This window comes from Anolis carolinensis, chromosome 6 (assembly GCF_035594765.1).
Source record: "Anolis carolinensis isolate JA03-04 chromosome 6, rAnoCar3.1.pri, whole genome shotgun sequence".
In the NCBI taxonomy this organism is placed as follows: Eukaryota; Metazoa; Chordata; class Lepidosauria; order Squamata; family Dactyloidae; genus Anolis; species Anolis carolinensis.
In genome coordinates this window covers 13,482,847-13,503,583 of record NC_085846.1, presented here as the reverse complement: position 1 = coordinate 13,503,583, position 20,737 = coordinate 13,482,847, and the positions used below count along the sequence as shown (strand labels likewise).

At 40.0% G+C, this 20,737-nt stretch overlaps 1 protein-coding gene across 3 annotated transcripts; it reads left to right on the top strand.

The window, feature by feature from the left end:
• Window positions 1–2,231: 2,231 nt before the first annotated feature.
• LOC100567223 (dual specificity protein phosphatase 14) lies at window positions 2,232–18,570 on the top strand. Of its 3 annotated transcripts, none has more exons than XM_008121806.3 (2): window positions 2,232–2,548; window positions 14,618–18,570. In XM_008121806.3, exons 1-2 carry the CDS (start codon window positions 2,518–2,520, stop codon window positions 15,262–15,264), a joined length of 678 nt encoding a protein of 225 aa, XP_008120013.1. In that variant the 5' UTR covers window positions 2,232–2,517; the 3' UTR covers window positions 15,265–18,570. The 3 variants fall into 3 exon arrangements, with proteins under 3 accessions (XP_008120013.1, XP_003228263.1, XP_008120014.1); XM_003228215.4 differs by lacking the exon at window positions 2,232–2,548 and adding an exon at window positions 9,003–9,333; XM_008121807.3 differs by lacking the exon at window positions 2,232–2,548 and adding an exon at window positions 13,693–13,932.
• The last annotated feature ends 2,167 nt before the right edge of the window (window positions 18,571–20,737 follow it).

The window sequence follows — 20,737 nt, the reverse complement described above, 5'->3', positions numbered from 1 at the left end:
GCCTATTCTGAAATGGGGAAAACAAGAGGCAGCGGGTTAACTAAACTGGAAGGACAAATTCTTGTTCCTATGACGACTAAAAGCTTTTCGCTCCAGGAGTTCGGGAAAGTATAATTAAACTGGATGTCTAAATCAAAGTAAACAAATGGCAGAGGGTTAGGTGGCTTGAAAGCACATTTGCTTGAACCTGGACATTCAGCTCCAATTTGTAGATATGCAAATGGGCTGGAGTCATTTTGGCTGTGTCTACACTGAAGAATGTAGGGGAAATCTTTATCTTTACCTACATTATTATTATTATTATTATTATTATTATTATTATTATTATTATTATTATTATGTAGCAGTTAAAGTGGTGTCAAATTGCATTCATTCATAGAATCATAGAATCATAGAATAGTAGAGTTGGAAGAGACCACATGGGCCATCTAGTCCAACCCCCTGCTAAGAAGCAGGAAATCGCATTCAAAGCACCCCCGACAGATGGCCATCCAGCCTCTGCTTAAAAGCCTCCAAGGAAGGAGCCTCCACCACGGCCCCTGGAACTCTCTCCCCGGGGCCGTGGTGGAGGCTCCTTCCTTGGAGGCTTTTAAGCAGAGGCTGGATGGCCATCTGTCGGGGGTGCTTTGAATGCGATTTCCTGCTTCTTAGCAGGGGGTTGGACTAGATGGCCCATGTGGTCTCTTCCAACTCTACTATTCTATGATTCTATGATTCTATGAATGAATGCAATTTGACACCACTTTAACTGCTACATATTAATAATAATAATAATAATAATAATAATAATAATAATAATAATAATAATAATGTAGGTAAAGATCAAGATTTCCCCCTGAGATTAAGTCCAGTCGCGTCCAACTCTGGGGGGTTGATACTCATCTTCATTTCTAAGCCTAAGAGCCAGCGTTGTCCATAGACACCTCCAAAGTCATGTGGCTGGCATGACTGCATGGAGTGCTGTTACCTTCCCACCAGTGCGGTACCTATCAATATACTCACCTTTGCATGTTTTCAAACTGTTAGGTTGGCAGAAGCTGGGGCTAATAATGGGAGCTCACTCCACTCTAAGGATTCAAATCTGGCAACCTTTTGGTCAGCAAGTTCAGCAGCTCAGCACTTTAACCCACTGCGCCATCATGGGCTCCAATAATAATAAATCTTTATTTAATATAAATACAGTAGAGTCTCACTTATCCAAGCTAAACGGGCCGGCAGAAGCTTGGATAAGTGAATATCTTGGATAATAAGGAGGGATTAAGGAAAAGCCTATTAAACATCAAATTAGGTTATGATTTTACAAATTAAGCACCAAAACATCATGTTATACAACAAATTTGACAGAAAAAGTAGTTCAATACGCAGTCATGTTATGTTGTAATTACTGTATTTACGAATTTAGCACCAAAATATCACGATATATTTAAAACATTGACTACAAAAATGGCTTAGATAATCCAGAGGCTTGGATAAGCGAGGCTTGGATAAGTGAGACTCTACTGTAAATATAATAAATAAATAAATAAATAAATACATTTTTAATTTATATCCCTCTTTTCTCCTGCGTGGGACCCAAAGTGTCTTACAACACATAAAAATCATGTAAGCAACAATCCAAATACATCGCTAAAAAGTATAAAACATCATAAAATAAATGGTTTAAAACAACAGTACTATACATTCACATTCTTATGGCATCATGTCAGATCATATTGCACTTTGCTCCAGTCTACAAACATTATGGCTCAATGATATGGGATCCTGGGAGTTGTAGTTTTATAAAGTTTCTAGCCTGTTCTGTCAAAGAGGGCTGGTGCCTCCCATAGTGATGAAAGTGGTGTCAAACTGTGTAGATCAGGCATGGGCAAACTTGGGTCCTCCAGGTGTTTTGGACTTCAACTCCCACAATTCCTAACAGCCTACCGGCTGTTAGGAATTGTGGGAGTTGAAATCCAAAACACCTGGAGGGCCCAAGTTTGCCCATACCTGGTGTAGATTCCCCCCTAGATGCTTACATATCAGAATAACACACAAACAGAAAATGTAAATTGCAATATTGACAAAGAAGAATGCTTTCATACCAGCAATTTCAGCAGCTGACCCCCTTGTCTGGAGAATACGGTACAATTCTCTTGCTTAGGAGACAAGCTGAGTCACGGTTACCGTAATCACCCAGATAGACGCGCATTTCCATGACTCATTGCTGGGGGTGCCAATCTGACAGCTGCTTTGTATGTATTGAGTTCATCTTGACCACGAAACTATAAGCTATTATCATCCTTTATTTTTTAAACTATGCAAGGAATTTGCTTAATAATTGCAACGAGAATAACAAGGCTAAATTACAGCACTCCTTTGGGAGCCATTAATTGCTACCCTCCAAACTAGCTTCCTTTAGTTGCAAAGAAGTGCCTGGAGGAGGTGGAGCTTAGAAAAGGAACTGGAGTGAACCTACAAAAAAGCCCTGCCGCATCAGACCCAAATCCTCTGGATCCGACACCCCTTTTCCTGCAGCGGATGGACAGATCAGATGAACCCGAAAAGCAAGGTATGAAGACTGACAGCTGCCATCTGATAGACTGCCTCTAAGCATGGAGGCTCCATTGAGCTATCTTGACTTCAAAAGCCATTTTCCCCTAAGGGGAAAAAAAAAGTTCATAAAGATGGGAGTATGACTTTAGGAATGTTATATTAAAATGCAAACATTAAATTTATATAATGTAGGGGTTTTGGGGGTTAACTTATTTGTTGTTATGGTGTGCCTCAGAGACTTTATACAATAATAATAATAATAATAATAATAATAATAATAATAATAATAATAATAATACATCACACAGTCCTAAACACTTGGGAAGTGTTCGACTTGTGATTTTGTGATACGAAATCCAGCATATATATCTCGTTTGCTGTGTCATACTCTGTCCTTGGGTCAATACAGTAGAGTCTCACTTATCCAACACTCACTTATCCAATGTTCTGGATTATCCAACGCATTTTTGTAGTCAATGTTTTCAATACATATTTTGGTGCTAAATTCGTAAATACAGTAATTACTACATAGCATTACTGCGTATTGAACTACTTTTTCTGTCAAATGTTTTGTATAACATGATGTGCTTAATTTGTAAAATCATAATCTAATTTGATGTTTAATAGGTTTTCCCTTAATCCCTCTTTATTATCCAACATATTCACTTATCCAACATTCTGCCAGCCCGTTTATGTTGGATAAGTGAGATTCTACTGTAAGAGTAATGATAATACATCACACAGTCCTAAACACTTGGGAAGTGTTCAACTTGTGATTTTGTGATACGAAATCCAGCATATACATCTCGTTTGCTGTGTCATACTATGTAATTGTGTCAATAATAATAATAATAATAATAATACATTACACTGTCCTAAACACTTGGGAAGTGTTCGACTTGTGATTTTTTGATACGAAATCCAACACATATATCTTGTTTGCTGTGTCATACTCTGTCTTTGTGTCAATAATAATAATTAATAATAATGCATAGGAACTCATCACATACATTTAACATCATGTAGGGTTTTGTTTTTTGTTAAATTATATTTGTTGTTATGGTGTGCCTTAGGGATGTTACATTAAAATACTATATATCAACTCTTTACACACATTTAATACCATGTAGGGTTTTATGTTTTTGTTCATTTTTATTTATTGTTGTTGTGTGCAGTTGTCTCTGACATCCAGCGACCTTATCATAGGGTTTTCTTGGCAACTTTGGTTCAGAAAAGAATTGCCCTTTGCTTTTCTCTGAGGCTGAGAGAGAGTGACCTGCATAAGGTCACCCGGTGGGAAGCCAGAGGCATAGGTTGCATCTACACTCTCGTAGAATGAATGCAGTTTGACACAACTTCAATTGTCCTGGCTCAGTGCTATGGAATTTTGGGAGCTGTAGGTTTATAAGGTCTTGGGGTGCATCTACATTTTAACTGCCACAGCTCAATGCTATGGGATTTGGGGAGTTTTGTTTTATAAGGTCCTGGGGTGCACCTACGTTTGAAATGCCAGGACTCAGTGCTATGGGATTCTTGGAGTTGTAGTTTTATAAGGTCCTGGGGTACACCTACACTTTAACTGCCACGGCTCAGTGCTATGGGATTTGGTGCTATGGGGTGCTATGGGGTGCTTTGAATGCAATTTCCTGCTTCTTGGCAGGGGGTTGGACTGGATGGCCCATGAGGTCTCTTCCAACTCTACTATTCTATGATTCTATGATTGGGGAGTTGTTATCTTATAAGGTCCTGGGTGGTGCACCTACACTTTAACTGCCAGGGCTCAGTGCTATGGAATCCTTGGAGCTGTAGTTTTATAAGGTCCTCGTGTATATCTACACTTTAACTACCAGGGCTCAGTGCTGTGGGATTTGGGGAGTTGTAGTTTTACAAAGGTCTTTGGCCTTCTCTGCCAACGAGTGCTGGTGCCGCATCAAACTACAACTTCTAGGATCTCATAGCATTGAGCCATGGCAGTGAAAGTGGTGGCAAATGGCATTAATTCTATTTCCTAGGTGCCCCCCATTTTTAGCATCCTCCCAAACCCTTCAAATCCTTCTCTTTTCCCTTCCGAAACTCTCTCTGCTCCAAGGACTACTAATTGGGCTTCTTTTGTGACTCAAGTCACGAGTGTTCTGCTCACACTTTCCTCGCTTCGAGGCGACCTGAGATGATGATGGTGACGCATCGAGCTGAGAAAAAAGGGAGGAGGGAAGCAGGAGAGGTGCGGAAAAGTGGCGTGAGCTTGCCGAAAATAGCCACCCAAAGAGGAGTCCCCATTTCTAGTATGTTTGAGAGAGTGAGGGCTGAACCTGGGGCTGCCTGAGGTTGCATCTGCACTGCAGAATGAATGCAGTTTGACACCACTTTTAACTGCCACTGCTGATGGCTATGGAATCATGACAGCTGTACTTTTGCAAGGCCTTCTCTGCTAAAGAGTCCAGAGGCCTGCCCAAACTACAATTTCCATGACTCTGAAGCACTGAGCCAGTTCAAGTGGTGTCAAACAGCATTAATCTGATCGTGGTTGTATCCCATGTAAAACCCATGCGAAAGCAGAATAGCAAAGAAGCACATGATGACAACGACAATGATTATTGCTATTATAGATAAAGCATTTAGAAAGTAACATCAAATATAAAATGAAACGAACCCCTCGATCCCACCATGGTGATATAAACATACAGTAAAAGTGTTGTCGAAGGCTTATATAGCCATAATCACTGGGTTGCTGTAGGTTTTCCAGGCTGTATGGCCATGTTCCAGAAGCATTCTCTCCTGATGTTTCGCCCACATCTATGGCAGACATCCTCAGAGGTTGTGAGGTATATTGGAAACTAGGCAAGGGAGGTTTATATATCTGTGGAATGCCTACGGTGGGAGAATAAACTTTTGTCTGTTGGAGGCTAGTGTGAATGTTGCAATTAATTACCTTGATTAGCATTGAAAAGCCTTGCAGCTTCAAAGCCTGGCTGCTTCGTGCCTGGGGGAATCCTTTGTTGGAAGGTGTTAGCAGACCCTGATTGTTTCATGTCTGGAATTCCCTTGTTTAAAGAGTGTTGTTCTTTATTTACCATCCTGATTTTAGAGTTTTTAAAATGCTGGTAGTCAGATTGTGTTCATTTTCATGGTTTCCCCCTTTCCGTTGAAATTGTCCACGTGCTTGTGGATTTCAGTGACTTCTCTACACAGAAATAAAACAAGCACCTTGAGCCAAACCTGGTAGTAAAATAAATGACAAAAAAAATACAACAAGCACCTTGACTCAACCCAGGTAATAAGTGCATGTCCCAAAAGTCACAATACACTGGGAAAATTGGAGATAGTAGTTAAATGTACCTTTATTTACAAAATGTTCATTGCAAAAACTTACAAAATATTCTCCATGGGTTGGGCACCTCTTTAAACACACAACAAGTAATTTTCTCCCTAATCATTAAAGATATAAATTGAGGGTTTATTCATTTTTCCTATTTAGTATTTATTGGGTCACCTTATGTATGTGTGTGTGTATATATATGTGTGTGTGTGTATAGATTTATGTGAAATCATGGAAGGAAAGCAAATTTTCAATTACACACACACACATATACACACACACACATATACACACACACACATATACACACACACACATACATACACACGTGTGTGTATATATAGATAGAGGAGAGAGGAATTTATTGGAATATACTGTATATGTGGAATACATTGGAATCTCTCCCTCTCTAATATGTGTGTGTGTATAGAGAGAGAGAGGGAGGAATTTATTGGAATATACTGTATATATATTCCAATATATTCCATTTATGTGTGTGTGTGGAATATATTGAAAGCTCTCTCTCTCTCTCTCTCTCTCTCTCTCTCTCTCTCTCTCTCTCTCTCTCTCTCTGATTGCAGGTTTACATCCCTTCCCTTCCCTATGATACACTTTTTGCACTGTCCCATGCCTGGCCCTTTTATAGCCTGGTCGCACCCATTGTCTTACTGGCAATTGGTTTGTTGAGTATTGTTTTGATTGAGCTTCATGCTGCTGTTTTATATTCTGATGTTTTATTTAATTGTGTTTTATATTGTATTATGTTCTTATTTTAATTCTGTTTTTGCTTTGATGGATTGCTTGTATTCATGTATTAGTGTTTCATGGGCATTTTGCCCCATATGTAAGCTGCTCCGAATCCCTTCAGGGAGATGCTGGTGGGGTATAAGAATAAAGTTATTACTATTATGACGACACCTAAAATCTATACACATACAAACATATACATACATACAAGGTATCCCCAAAGTCTAAATTGATAGGAAAAATGAACAAACCCATATTTTGTTCATCTATATATATATAAAATGTAATGTGCGTTTTCCCCATGGAGTAAAGAACAAAACCACTGAACCAAATCACACCAAATTTGGCTGCACAAGACATAGTCATCCAATCTATGTCTTTCAATAAAAAAACCTAGAAAAATAAAGTCCAAATTATAGGGGACAAGGAAGAGCCATTCTCCCCCGACTGCCAGTCAGAGGAGTAGGCCCTGCCCCTTTAAGACCTGCCCACTTTGTGTCATACCGTGTTTCCCCGAAAATAAGACAGTGTCTTATATTAATTTTTGCTCCCAAAGATGCACTAGGTCTTATTTTCAGGGGATGTCTTATTTTTCCATAAAGAAGAATTCACATTTATTGTTGAACAAAAAAAATGAACATTTATTATATACTGTACAGTAGTGGTCATCATAAACCAGCATAACCAGACAAACTGTGAATCCTATCAATAATTTCTTGTTACTACCAATATTTCCATGTATGGTATGTACATTTACCAATCCTGCATGCTCTGGTGTTCTGTTCGTTGGGCATGCTTCCAAACAAAAACTTTGCTAGGTCTTACTTTCAGGGGAGGCCTTATATTTAGCAATTCAGCAAAACCTCGGCTAGGTCTTATTTTATGGGGATGTCTTATTTTAGGGGAAACAGGGTAGCAACCCCCTCAGCCACAATGGCATGGGGTTAGACTGGATGGCCCATGAGGTCTCTTCCAACTCTATTATTCTATTATTCTAGAGTTCACTTAGGACTCTTCCACACTGCCTATAAAATACAGATTATTTTATTTGAACAGGATTATATGGCAGCGTAGACTCAGGGCCGTTCCACACAGCTATATAACCAGAATCCCAAGGCAGATAATCCACAGTATCTGCTTTGAACTGGATTATCTGGAGTCCACACTGCCATATAATGCAGTTCAGTGTGGACTTCATACAGTTGTGTAGAAGGGGCCTCATACAATCCAGTTCAAAGCAAATAATGTAAGATTATGAATATAATATATTAAAATTACTGTGGTATAATAAAACAGAACAATATCATCTCTAAAATGAGGATAGTAAATAAAGAACAACACTCTGAAAACAGGGGAATTTCAGACAGGAAACAATCAGGGCCAGACAACACCTCCCAACAAAGGATTCCCCCAGGCAGAAAGCAGACAGATTTTGAAGCTGAAATGCCATTCAGTGCTAATCAAGGTGGCCAACATTCACACTTGCCTAAAACAGACAAGGGTTCTTGCTCCCATCCTGAACATTATTCCAGATAAATAAACCCCACTTGCCTAGTTTCCAACAGACCTCACAACCTCTGAGGGTGCCTGCCATAGAAGTGGGTGAAACGTCAGGAAAGAATGCTGCTGGGACATGGCCATACAGCCTGGAAAACTCACAGCAATCCATGAATAAAAGATTGTTTACCTTCCACCAGAAAATCTAAAGGGTTGTTGTATGTCTTTCGGGCTGTGTGACCATGTTCCAGAAATATTCTCTCCTGACGTTTCACCCACATCTATGGCAGGCATCCTCAGAGGTTGTGGGCGAAACGTCAGGAGAGAATACTTCTGGAACATGGTCACACAGCCCGAAAGACATACAACAACCCTGTGATCCCGGCCATGAAAGCCTTCGACAACAGAAAATCTAAAATCTGCTGTTAGCTGGCCCTGATTGTTTCATGCCTGGAATTCCCCTGGTGTGTGTGTATGTATGTATGTGTGTCTGTGTGCAGATTTTGGTGTCATTATGGAAGGGAAATATTGGGAAACATGAATAAAGATTTGCCAGTTCCCTTCCATGAGGACACCTTAAATGTGTCCCCTGAAGCTACTGTTCTGACGCCCTCCCTCTTGGCACCTTTTTAGAGGAAGGGACAAAAAAAATTAAAATATGTCCCAGGGAGCCCTTATATTCCTATAAGATTTTTTTTTAAATGATAGATATGAATTAATTGAAGTCGTCGGGGCAGCCGGAAGCGGAGGAGGGAGGGGGAAATCCGTGGGCTCTTCGGAGCCTCCTTCCTCCCCCCTCCTCCCTCCTCTTCCTCCTCCCTTGCCCCGCCCCCTCCCTCTTGGCTTGTGTCACCGGCGATGACGACAGCACCCTCCTCCGCATCCCGTCGCCATGGCAACCCTTTGTTACCTCCAACGCTCGAGTGGTCCAGGAGGGGAGGAGGCCGCCAGTTGAGGCGGGGTATATAGCCGGGCAAAAGACCCGGGAAACAGGCTCAGATCCCCATCCAGAAAGACAGAGGAGGCAGCAGGAGAGACGGGAACATCCACTGTGCTACTATATTTCATATTATAGATTATATATATGAGCCTAGGACGAGAGAGGAAGTGCTGTGTGGAAGCAGAGGAAGAGGACTTGGAAGCTGAGAAACCCAGGCCTCATCTTGTACTCTCGGCATTTTGGGGCAGGAAAGTTTTTGAGAGCGATCCTCAGACTCTTAATTGAAAGACAGCACTGATTGGTAATTATTATTATTAGTAATAATAATAATAATAATATTGGTAGATACTAATTTCTGGCTGCTTCAGAGTTACTATTAATAACAGGCCTAACTAATACTGTGTTGCTGGGTTGCTGTGAGTTTGATTCTGATGTTGATTTTTATGATGGTTTTATTGATATTGATGTTCTACTGTTGGAATAATTGTTTTATCATTTTATTGCTGTATGTTTCGGGCTCGGTCCCCATGTAAGCCGCTCCGAGTCCCCTCCGGGGAGATGGGGCGGGGTATAAAAATAAAGTTGTTATTATTATAATTATTATATTATTATTCCGGGCTATATGGTCATATTCTGGAAGCATTCTTTTCTGATGTTTCACCTGCATCTAGATGCAGGCGAAATGCCAGGAGAGAATGCTTCGGGGCTGCATAGCCATGTTTCAGAAGCATTCTCTCCTGGAGCAGGCAAAATGTCAGGAGAGAATGCTTCCGGGCTGCATGGCCATGTTCCAGAAGCATTCTCTCCTGGAGCAGGCAAAATGTCAGGAGAGAAAGCTTCCGGTATGCATGGCTATGTTCCAGAAGCATTCTCTCCTGGATCAGGCAAAATGTCAGGAGAGAATGCTTCCGGGCTGCATGGCCATATTCCAGAAGCATTCTCTCCTGGAGCAGGCAAAATGTCAGGAGAGAATGCTTCCGGGCTGCACAGCCATGTTCCGGAAGCATTCTGTCCTCACGTTTTGCCCGCATCTAGATGCAGGTGAAACATCAGGAGAGAATGCTTCCGGAACATGGCCATACAGCCTGGAAAACTTACAGCAACCCAATAATTCTGGCCATGAAACCCTTCGACAACACATTAATACAATGTCTCTGTACTCTAGCATGCCATTAACTCTGTATTGGCTTGATATTACATATTGAAATGCAGTCTTTAAAAAACAAATTAAGTCAAATATTTTGGGTGTTGTGCACAGTGTTTTAAATTATTTTCAAGGGTTTAAATCAGATGCAGGAAAATTTAGGCCCTCTGGGTGTTTTGGACTTCAGCTCCCACAATTCCTAACAGCCTACCGGGAGTTGAAGTCCAAAACACCTGGAGGGCCCAAGTTTGCCCATGTCTGGTTTAAATTATTGGCTCTAGTTAGTTTTAGGTTTAATTCTATTTTAAATGTTTTGATCTGCAAGTTTTAAATTGTATACATTTTATTGTTTTTAACCACTATTTACTGCTTTGAGTCTTTTAAAAGCAGAATATACACTCTTAATTTAATGTAATGTTTCTGCTAAAAATTTAATTTTTTTATTAAAAGTATTTTTTCTTTTTCTTTCCAGTTGTATGAGAGTTCTGGTTAATTGAGAGTCATTATTATTATTATTATTATTATTATTATTATTATTATTATTATTATTTGTTAATGGGAACATCAAAACTGCAGAATAAATGCAATTTGACCCCACTTTAACTGCCATGGCTTGAAGCTATTAAATCCTGGGAAGTTGTAGTTTGGTTGAGGCCAGAGCACTCTTTGGCAGTGAAGCCTAGTGGCTTTGTAAAACGATGTTATTTATTTATCATGTCAGAAGCAAATTGAGGATACAGTTGTAATGTATTTAAAAACGCAAACAAAGTTAACACTTTGGCATTATACTAGACTTCCTTTGACCAGAAGCTGGCCACTTGGAGTGCCTCTGGTGTCGCTGTAAGAAGATCCTCCATTGTGCATGTGGCAGGGCTCAGACCGCATTGTAGTAAGTGGTCTGTGGTTTGCTCTTCTCCATACTTGCATGTCGTACTCCACTTTGTAGCCCCATTTCTTAAGGTTAGCTCTGCATCTCGAGGTGCCAGAGCGCAGTCTGTTCAGCACCTCCCAAGTCGCCCAGTCTTCTATGTGCACAGGAGAGAGTTTCTCATCCAGTCTCAGCCACTGATTGAGGTTCTGGCTTTTAGCCTGCCACTTTTGGACTCTTGCTTGCTGAGATGTTCCTGCGAGTATCTCTGTGGATCTTAGGAAGCTGTTTTTTTTATTTAAGGTGTTGGCGTCATTGTAAAACAATGAACCCCATGATTCAAGAGCATTGAGCCATGGCAGTTAAAGTGGCATCACTCTGCATTCATTTTACACTGTAGATGCACCAAATGTTTGAGGAAGGTGGAAGAGATCAATAGATATTGAATTTTCTATTTTTGTATGTTCAGAGGGCATGATTTCAGAGGTGAGGCTCTGGGTAAAATTGAGGTTCGCAAAGGGAGGTAGTCCTGGAGGAGTAAAGATATTATGAAGGGGTTGGTACTGGATTTGTTTTAAGGCTCAGGATCATCTGATACACAAATTGGAAGTGTCTTTTCACGGGGAGTGCTGCTTACTGCGGACATATAATTTGGCACATAGAGGAAAAAGAGGCAGACAAATGCTGGAAAGACTCATCCTCTTGCTGTTGTTTTGCTGCTATAATTTCAATGGAAAGAGGTTTGGTTTTGAGTCGAAGACTTATTTTGGGAGGCAGGATAGAGGGCATATTTACACTGTGGATTTAGTGCAGTTTGATACCATTTTAACTGCAGCCAACTATCTAATGCTATGGCATGATAGGAAGATCCTTAACTTTCTCTTCCTTTCACCAAAATACAAATCCCAGGATTCAATGGCATGAAACCATGCCAGTAAAAGTAGAGTCAAACTGCATTCAATCTACAGTGTAGATTCAGCCAGAGATAGGGTGGTCAGTGGTAACAGGTGCATTTGTGAGAAGTGGGAGAAAAGTGGAGTGAATGATGGTCATGGTATTCTCAAGTTACTGGAGCCTGGAAATGAAGAGTGGAACATGACTGGGTTGAGACATTTGGCATATCTAAATTAACTGAAAGAATTAAACACAGAGCTAGCAGATATGGATATACAAAGCATGCTTATTTTGGGGTGCAGAGATTAAGGGCTATTTGGTATACATTCATATATGAGACAGAACCCAGGAGGAGACAGCAGGAAAGTAGATGGTGACTGGTAGATGGCATATGTTATATATTTCAAGAACTAGAGCTGATGGGAAAAATTGGTGCCGTTTTTTGAAATCAGCAGGTCAGATATATCCACGAACAGAGCTGACATTTCAGGCATCAAAATTTGTGTTGGCCAGTGTTACCAGTTTATATTAAGTGTATATGCTCTCTTTCTGGACTTGTGGCTCTAGCTCCCATTTAGCTTTCAAGGATGGTTGCCTCTAGAAGCACAACTCCCCATAATAATAGTTTGTATAATCTGCCATGACTAAGAAAATGGGGCTGAATTATCACTACACAGGATGGCATATCTGAACTAACTTCCCAACGTTTTGTAATAGTAGTAGTAGTAAACTTTTATTACGGTCAATGACCAGCTCGTAACAGGGGTACCCAGTTCTGTACATCCATGTTAGACTTCATTAATAATAATAAAATTATAATAAAAAATTAAAAAAAACATTATAAAATTGAATTATTTACCAATCTATAATCTAGGCTAAAGACCACATACAAGTAACTATTGAAGCTCAACTAATCCCATAGGATCCTCTGGGGCAGTCTCAAGGGAGGGAGTGGGGATGACACCAGGGGGAGGGGGGAAGTAACCATAACTGTAAATAACAGTCTAGAACTATAATTATCAGTCTATTTCTGATTCCCCATCTATACTCTGTAGGAGATGCTTAAGTCTTTTGGCTCTCAATCATCTTCTGCTGAATTTTAATTGCAGCCGTGCAGAACTTGGCAACGTTGTATGTCACAGCCGAGATGGTATCTGAGAGCAGTAAGGTTACATAAAATTGTCCATTAATTAAACAGATGTCCGACGAAGGACTAACATGGTTGCTCCAAGATGTAGTCTATTTAGCTGAGTAGCCCAGTACAATCCCTTTGGAATGCATTAATCCTTTCTTATGCTCCTACATCCTGAAACATTCTGGTTGACTCAACTTTGGAATGCATTAATCTGTTAATATGCTCTTACGTCATCAAACATCCCGATAGACCTATTTTGTTACTTACATGCTGTCACTACACATTAAATTTTAGGACAAACTAATAGCTTCTAACATGATAGTGATCAATAATGATGCTGATGGTGCATTCTTTGTTGTCAACGTATGGTGATGGGATTATATTGCTAAATGGGTGTATCCTTGCTGCAGACAGGATAGCAAAAACTCTGATAAATTCAAAGAAAGGCATGTTTCCCCTCCATCTACTTCCATATAGAGGCTTGGGAAAAGCTCAAGAATAAAAACAACCTCTTTCCCTCTGCATCAGTCATCATAAAGTATGAGTCACACACAATTTGCCTAAGAACTTCCTCCCCCTAATCCATTTTGAGCCAATGGCTGGGATGGTAAAGAGGGTGGGATGGTAAAGTGCATTGGGAAAATGCACCGCTAAGGCGTCCGGTTGCAAGCAGAGGCCACTGGCCCTTTAAGGGGATGTCCACTCCCTCCTCTCTTCCTCCATTTTCCCCGTCCTGTCTACATCAGCTTTCTGCTGCGCATCATTCCTGCAGCATCACTGTCTAGTGCCTTCCCTCCGTGCATCTCACCCTCAGAAGCTGGATGAGAACAGCTGCCAGGGAGAGACGGGAATGACTGAGGTAGCGTATGGGGAGTGGTTTGACTTTGCATAGAGGTTGAACTTGCGGATTTATATACCCCACTCTCTTATGCCTTCATTTCCTTACTTATCACATTACTTTGCTCCATCTGGGTCTCCATCTGCTTCGCAATATTGCAGTTCATGGGATGATATGACCTCTCTTCTCTTAAAAATATTTTCTGACTCCCACGCCTACTTTAGGTCACGTCTCAAGTCCTCTAGCCCGTTAACTTAGATCCTGTGCTTTTTTTGGCATAGACGGGGAACAGAATTTGGGATATGGGAGTGTTTACTTTATAGAGAATATGAACTGTACGCGTGAGCTGCTTAAGTAAGAGACTTAGACAATGATATTGTGCTCCTTAACTCTGTTTAAAATGCACCTTCTAAAACTGGTGCTCTAGAGACTAGGATGCAGAGCAATGGATTCAAATTGCTAGAAGAGAGATTCCAACTAACATTAATTTCTTGAAAATAAGAGCTGCCCAGCAGTGGAATATTCTGCCTTTTGGTGAGGTGGACTTTTTATCTCTGGAAGTTCTTTAAGCAGAGTTTAGATGACCATCTCTTGTGAGTGCTTTGCTTGTGGGATCCTGTATGACAGAAGACTGGAGCAGATGGCCCTTGGGTTCTCTTCCAACTCTATGATTCTATGACTTTTGTCTCTTTTCTCCTCTCCACAGCTGTTATGTACGCTGAACCATCCACCATGAATTTCCGGAACCATGGGTTCTTCCGCCGCTCTCCGCCTCCTTCAGTGGCAAAACCCTCGCCTGCTGCCGGGAACAGTTTGTCCGTCTTAGGAGGCATTGCTCAGATCTCCCCGTGCCTCTATCTCTGCTCTGGCAACGCCGCATCCAACCGGCACATGGTCTACGCCAGGGCTGTGACTTGTGTTGTGAATGCCACCATGGAAATCCCCAATGCCAACTGGCCAGACATTGACTACGTCAAGGTACCCGTCCCCGACCTCCCTCATGCTCCTCTCTCCTTGTACTTTGACTCTGTGGCTGACCGGATACACCAGACAGGGAAGAAGAACGGGCGTACCCTTGTCCACTGTGTGGCCGGTGTCAGTCGGTCTGCCTCTCTCTGTATAGCCTATTTAATGAAGTATCACCGGCTGAGCCTCTTGGATGCCCATGAGTGGGTCAAGAACCGGCGACCCGTTGTCAGGCCCAACGTAGGCTTTTGGAGGCAGCTCATAGAATACGAACGCAAGCTCTTTGGCAAGAACACTGTCAAGATGGTGCCCTCGCCCATTGGGCTGGTCCCAGATGTCTATGAAAAGGAGACCCGTGGCTTGGTGCCTTTGTGGAACTTGAGATAGACACCAGGCAACCTTGGGAAGGTGCTTGGGTGGAGGGCTTCTTGAATTTAGGGTCAAATATTCTGCCATGTTATACCTTCTGGCAGTGTGGAATTTGATGAGAAATTCTGTTATTATAAACAATACAGTATGAGTAGATTATGGAAAAGATTTGAGTCATTTGAGCCATTCTAATATGGTTTGGATCTGCCATGCCAGTTAATTCTGAGAATATATATTTTGCTTGTATTCTGGGAAGATGGTTCAAAACAAAGTACAGATGGCAATTCTAATTAAAACAGAGGCTCCAAGGTCTTCATAAATTAATGCTTTCTTTGCAAGAAGAAAGGGAAAATAATAATCTTTCCAAGTTAGAGCATTAGAATCATTTCCCAGCAGGAGAGTCTGGGTTTACTTTAAACACAATACACTTTCGCTCTCAGGGAGTGGAACTGAAGTACTAATGTGATGGGAATTAATATTAACATTGCTCAAAAGGCTCAATGAATACTCTTGCTAATAAGTAGATAAAAACCGATAAGATAGCACTTCCAACAACAGAGGGAAAAATTCAGCACTACAAGGTGGAAGGAAACTATAATACAATTATTGTAACTGGATTTAGCAATCTGGCTCATGGGCATAATGAATTCTTCTATTTTTAGTTGGCTGTTCAAACTCAAATGTGGGTAAGAAAGCAGAAATGTTAATATTATCTCAGTGTATCTCAGTATAGGGCTTATTCAAAGCTGTGGAGCACAAATGGCACCAAGCAGGGTAGAATTTTTGTAAAATTTGGAAAGAGTCTTGAGTGCAGATATATTTATTTTTTATAATAACCAGAGAATATAGTTCAATATCAAAAGATAATTCCTTTCAATTCCCCGACTGGAACAAAGTACTTTATAGTTGGTTGTTTGTGTGTTAAAGAACAGGGTGATTTTCTAAACATATCTTAAAAGAAAGCATGTCTTCCTGAGAAAAGCCTTGGAAATTAGAAATAGGAATTGATGTGTATTTTAAAGCTTTTTGGAAGGAATGACAGCATTAGCAAATATATAATTGCACTGCGATGAGGAGCAAAGTTCTATAGTGCAAGAGAAAAGTAGTTTCCATTTGAAACTTCTAAGGTTACCAAGGTTAGAAGGAGAAGAAGTGTCCAGAGTTAAACATAGTTCAGTCACATGAAAACTTTTAAAAGTATTTCATAAACGATTAAGGACTTGGGGTCTTTCAAACCCTGAAGTTTTTGGGAAGAGAAAGTGCTGAATTGGAGATAAAAACTCGTGTTGTAGGCACAAATGCTTCAAGAGGATATTTAAGGGGGGAAATCCAGAATTTTAAATCCCTACACGTTAATGAAATTATAAATTAAGAAACCTCTGTTGTAAAGAAGCTTCTGGGTGGGGTTGGATGGACTTAGCTACCAGAACTCACTGGACTTTAAAATTACAGTGTACCGTCTTGTACATGGTGATTTCTAACCCTCTCATAATTAATACCGTGATTTAGTAGCAGTTTCACAATGGTGCTTTTCTTTCCAGATCGAAGACTGTATTTCATCCTCACTTTTGGAGGCTTCACCCTCTGTGGACCATTCAGATCAATTTCATCTATATTTAAGTCAGACCCAGCTAAAAAGTTCTAGATGCTGAATCGATTGCAGTTCAAAGTTGTTGGTAGATCAGTCTGCATTTGGGAAATGGATTGCTTATGGATATCCTGTTTTATGGTTTCTTTAAGAACTGGGACTCTCCGTATGTATGAAGATGGGATTTTTTTATCTCGTTATACTAAAAAAAAACAAAAAAAAATGTAGAGCAGTGGTTCCCAATCTGTGGGTCCCCAGGTGTTTTGGTCTACAACTCTCAGATGTCCCATCCAGTTTGCCAGATGTTAGGGTTTCTGGGAGTTGAAGGCCAAAACATCTGGGGAACCACAGGCTGAGAACCAGTGATGTAGAGAGCTTTCTTGTAGAGCACATAGATAAGCTCTAGGTCCCTACTGCACAATATTGTTTTCCCAAACCTAAGCAATTCAATAAGGTTTCAGATATTTGAAATTGGAAAGCTGTCCCTCCCTGTCCACACTGTGGATAAACAAGTGGATCATTTCAGGAGAGGTAATTATATGGCCTTCCAGATATTGTTGGATTGCAGCTCCCAGCATTCCTTAACGTACGTTGTGTTGGTACTGTGAGGAATGTAGCTCCAACAACATCTGGAAAGCCATATAACCTCCAATCTGGGATAATTAATTAATGTTTGTATGTGTGAGTTGTCATCTGGTATAGACACTTATGTAGCAAATTTGACTTTTTATTTGTTAGGCAATAACTCATTATTTATAGTTTCACCTTGTGAGCTGTCATTTGGTGACAGACTTATCAAAATATAGATGTACCATTTTATTGGGGTGGAAGCTCTTTTTCTGGAGCATTTAGGAAGACCCTTTGGTTTACATTTTTTGGCATCTTGTTATTTTAGTAGTTTCTTGTTTGAAAATTATTAGAAATTATGAATTCATGTAATAAAGGAAAAGACAAATAGCATGTGGAAAAAAAGGAAAAGGTGGACATTTTGAATAAAACCTTTCACATCTATCTGACAACTTAGAATAATGTGCACCAATGGTGATTAATGTTGGAAGTCACATTCCAGCAACAACTCAAGGTCCAACATTATTCCTGCCTCTTGCTTTAGGTTGAAAAAATATCTACATGTAGATTAGAAATTGACAATATTATTGAGTAGAAGGTTATTATATAGGCATTTTCCCTATTCATAAAAAATCATTCTCAGTCACACATATTTTTGCTTTGTGCCTTTTCTGGACTTATTTTCTTCTTGAAAATTTTTCACCTGTTCAAGCAGTAGAATTTGACAAAGGAACTGAAAGGGATGTCAAGAAGCATCTGTGGCAATCTCATTCTTCACAATTAGACACAACGCTCTGAAGGTTGAAAAGAGCATTTAAATTTCGACAAATTGCTAAGACCATGGGTGGAGGGAGACCTTTTCTGATTAAACATAACCCTGGCTAAATTAAGGGTCATGCAGACAATGGAAATGTCTTTGTGTTAAGCCCATAAGCAGAATGCAGCTATCCCTAAGAAATGTATTGGGCTTGGAGTATGAGCTGGTCTTCCTTTCAAATGATATATATGTGTATATATAAATATATAAAGCCTCTCTAGTTCTTTAAACTTTGTACATACTAGAGGACATAAAACTTTCAAAAAAGGTCTCTATATTCATTAAAAGTTAGGGTTTCTTATGGCTTCAGTTTGGTCACAAAATACGTTAATAAAAATAAAAATGTAAAGAAGCTGGTTTTCCTAGTTTTATTTTCTTCTTTATTTTGGCTTGTGTGCTTTTATGAAATGCCACATTTGAGAGTGTGATAAGGTGAAATGCAAAAGTTGAGAGCATAGCTATGGGACAAAATGAGAGCATTGCTTCCCCAGTAAGAATATTTCTTCCCAAATTTCTAGTGTTGTAGACCAACATACCAAAAAGCATTCATACTCTTTATTTGCTGTGTCATTCCTTTCGGGTCACCTTGCTTGCCCTCTTTTCTTTGAATGTCCAAATGTACTTCTAAAATGCTCAGCTGGCATTTTGAGTTACTTCGGTACTAGAAATTTGAGAAAGAAAATGTAATGCCTTAATCTTCATCCCCTCCGTAGCTACATCATTGGCAGAAACAGGGCTCAGAGGATGGGCAGTTCTACCCTTTGCATCTCCAGATTAAAAAGAATGGTTTCCACATGAGAATGAAGCAAGCTGACGCCAGTCACAGTGAAATAAACACATTTGGACTAACTTTGTGATGCTTTCCGGGGTCCAGGGAGGAGACTTGGCCAGAGTGCTGCCTTTCAAAATAATTAATTCTGGATTAAATGGATGTAATGAGACGACTTTGCATAGAGCTCTGGGCACCAAAAGCCTGCCATCAGGCTCCAAACTTGCAGTCCACTTACGATGAGTTTTCAATTAACACAATCTATATAGTTGAGTTTAATCCTGACCATAACAATGGGTCTTTTTAACGTCACATGCCATGCATGAACATGTCTTGAAAAATTGATTTTGATTGGTTTTAATAAAGGAATGACTTCCAAATTAGGATCATAGGAGGGCTCTGCTATTTAAGCTTCCACAAGAGCCAATTTATATTGCTTTTATTGGTAGGCATTTTGGGTCTCTTTTTAAGAGAGATAAAGCAAGATATTATTATTATTATTATTATTATTAATAATAATAATAATAGATGTTTCAGAGCTGAGGCCCTTTCACATTACAATATTGCAGTGCGATATTCCACTTTAACTGCCATGGCTGCATCCTATGGAGTATAGAAGTTGCACTTTGATGAAGCCCTAGGGCATTCTAAATGCTTCTCCCTAAACTACCAGTCCTAGGGTTCATGGGACTGAACCATGGCAGTTAAAATAGAATCATAGCACTATAATCACATAGTGTGACTAGTCTTTGGACTGGGACTCTTGACAAACCGAGGTCTGAATTATTTTTCAGATGTGGAAACCCACCAGGTGACTGTGAGCAAATCATTCACTGTCAGGCTTAGAGGAAAGCAAAGGCAAACCTGGAAAAAAAAACCTTGCTAAGGAAACCCTAGGATCAGAATAAACTTAAAAGCACAGAACAGCTACCTTGAGCTGTTTCAGAAATTAGGAAGTCCTCTTCCATTTCCATATACACAAAGATTCCCATATCCACAGGGGGAACTTTCCAGAATGAACACCATTACATTGGTTAATGTTCAATCCCAGCACAACACAGAGTTGCATCGGAGGACTGAGTATATCATCTCTAGGAATTTGCTATGTAACTTCCATAGAATCACCTGGAGGACCTAGAAAATTCCTAAAAAATAGCATTATTTCATGAAGAGGAGGAAGTGGAACTGCAAATATAGATTCTATGGTTATAGTGATGTACCAAAATATAGTACATAACGTAACAATGTAAGTTACAAAACCAACTGAGAGGAAAAACATAGTTCTTCTTAAGGAATGGGGTCTGGTGGCTTATGCAAGGCTCCAAAGAGAAAAAACAAAAGCCTGCTTCATGTGCACATTCAGGGCAACAAAGTGCTAGAGAATATGTTTCCTTGACATCTAACTGCAAGAACAGTCTCTTGTCCCATGAGTATGATCAGTTGTGTGGTATCATATTGCTTAAAGGCACTCCTCTGCCATGTGGTACAATCACGTTGCAGAGGAATGTCTGCAGTTATGCATAGAGACTCCACTCCCTACATAGTGGAGACTTTATTTCATGAGATCTAGAAGCTTTTTAGTATAGGAAACTGAATTTTTTTAGAGATCAATTTTTGTGCCAAATACTTGATTATGTTGAATTACTCAACATATAGATTTGTAAACAGTATGGAAGGTCAATGTGTTCAGGAAGAATGCAACGATACAAACAGAAGGGGCCATGAAATGCGCTTCATCAGAAAGTTAATC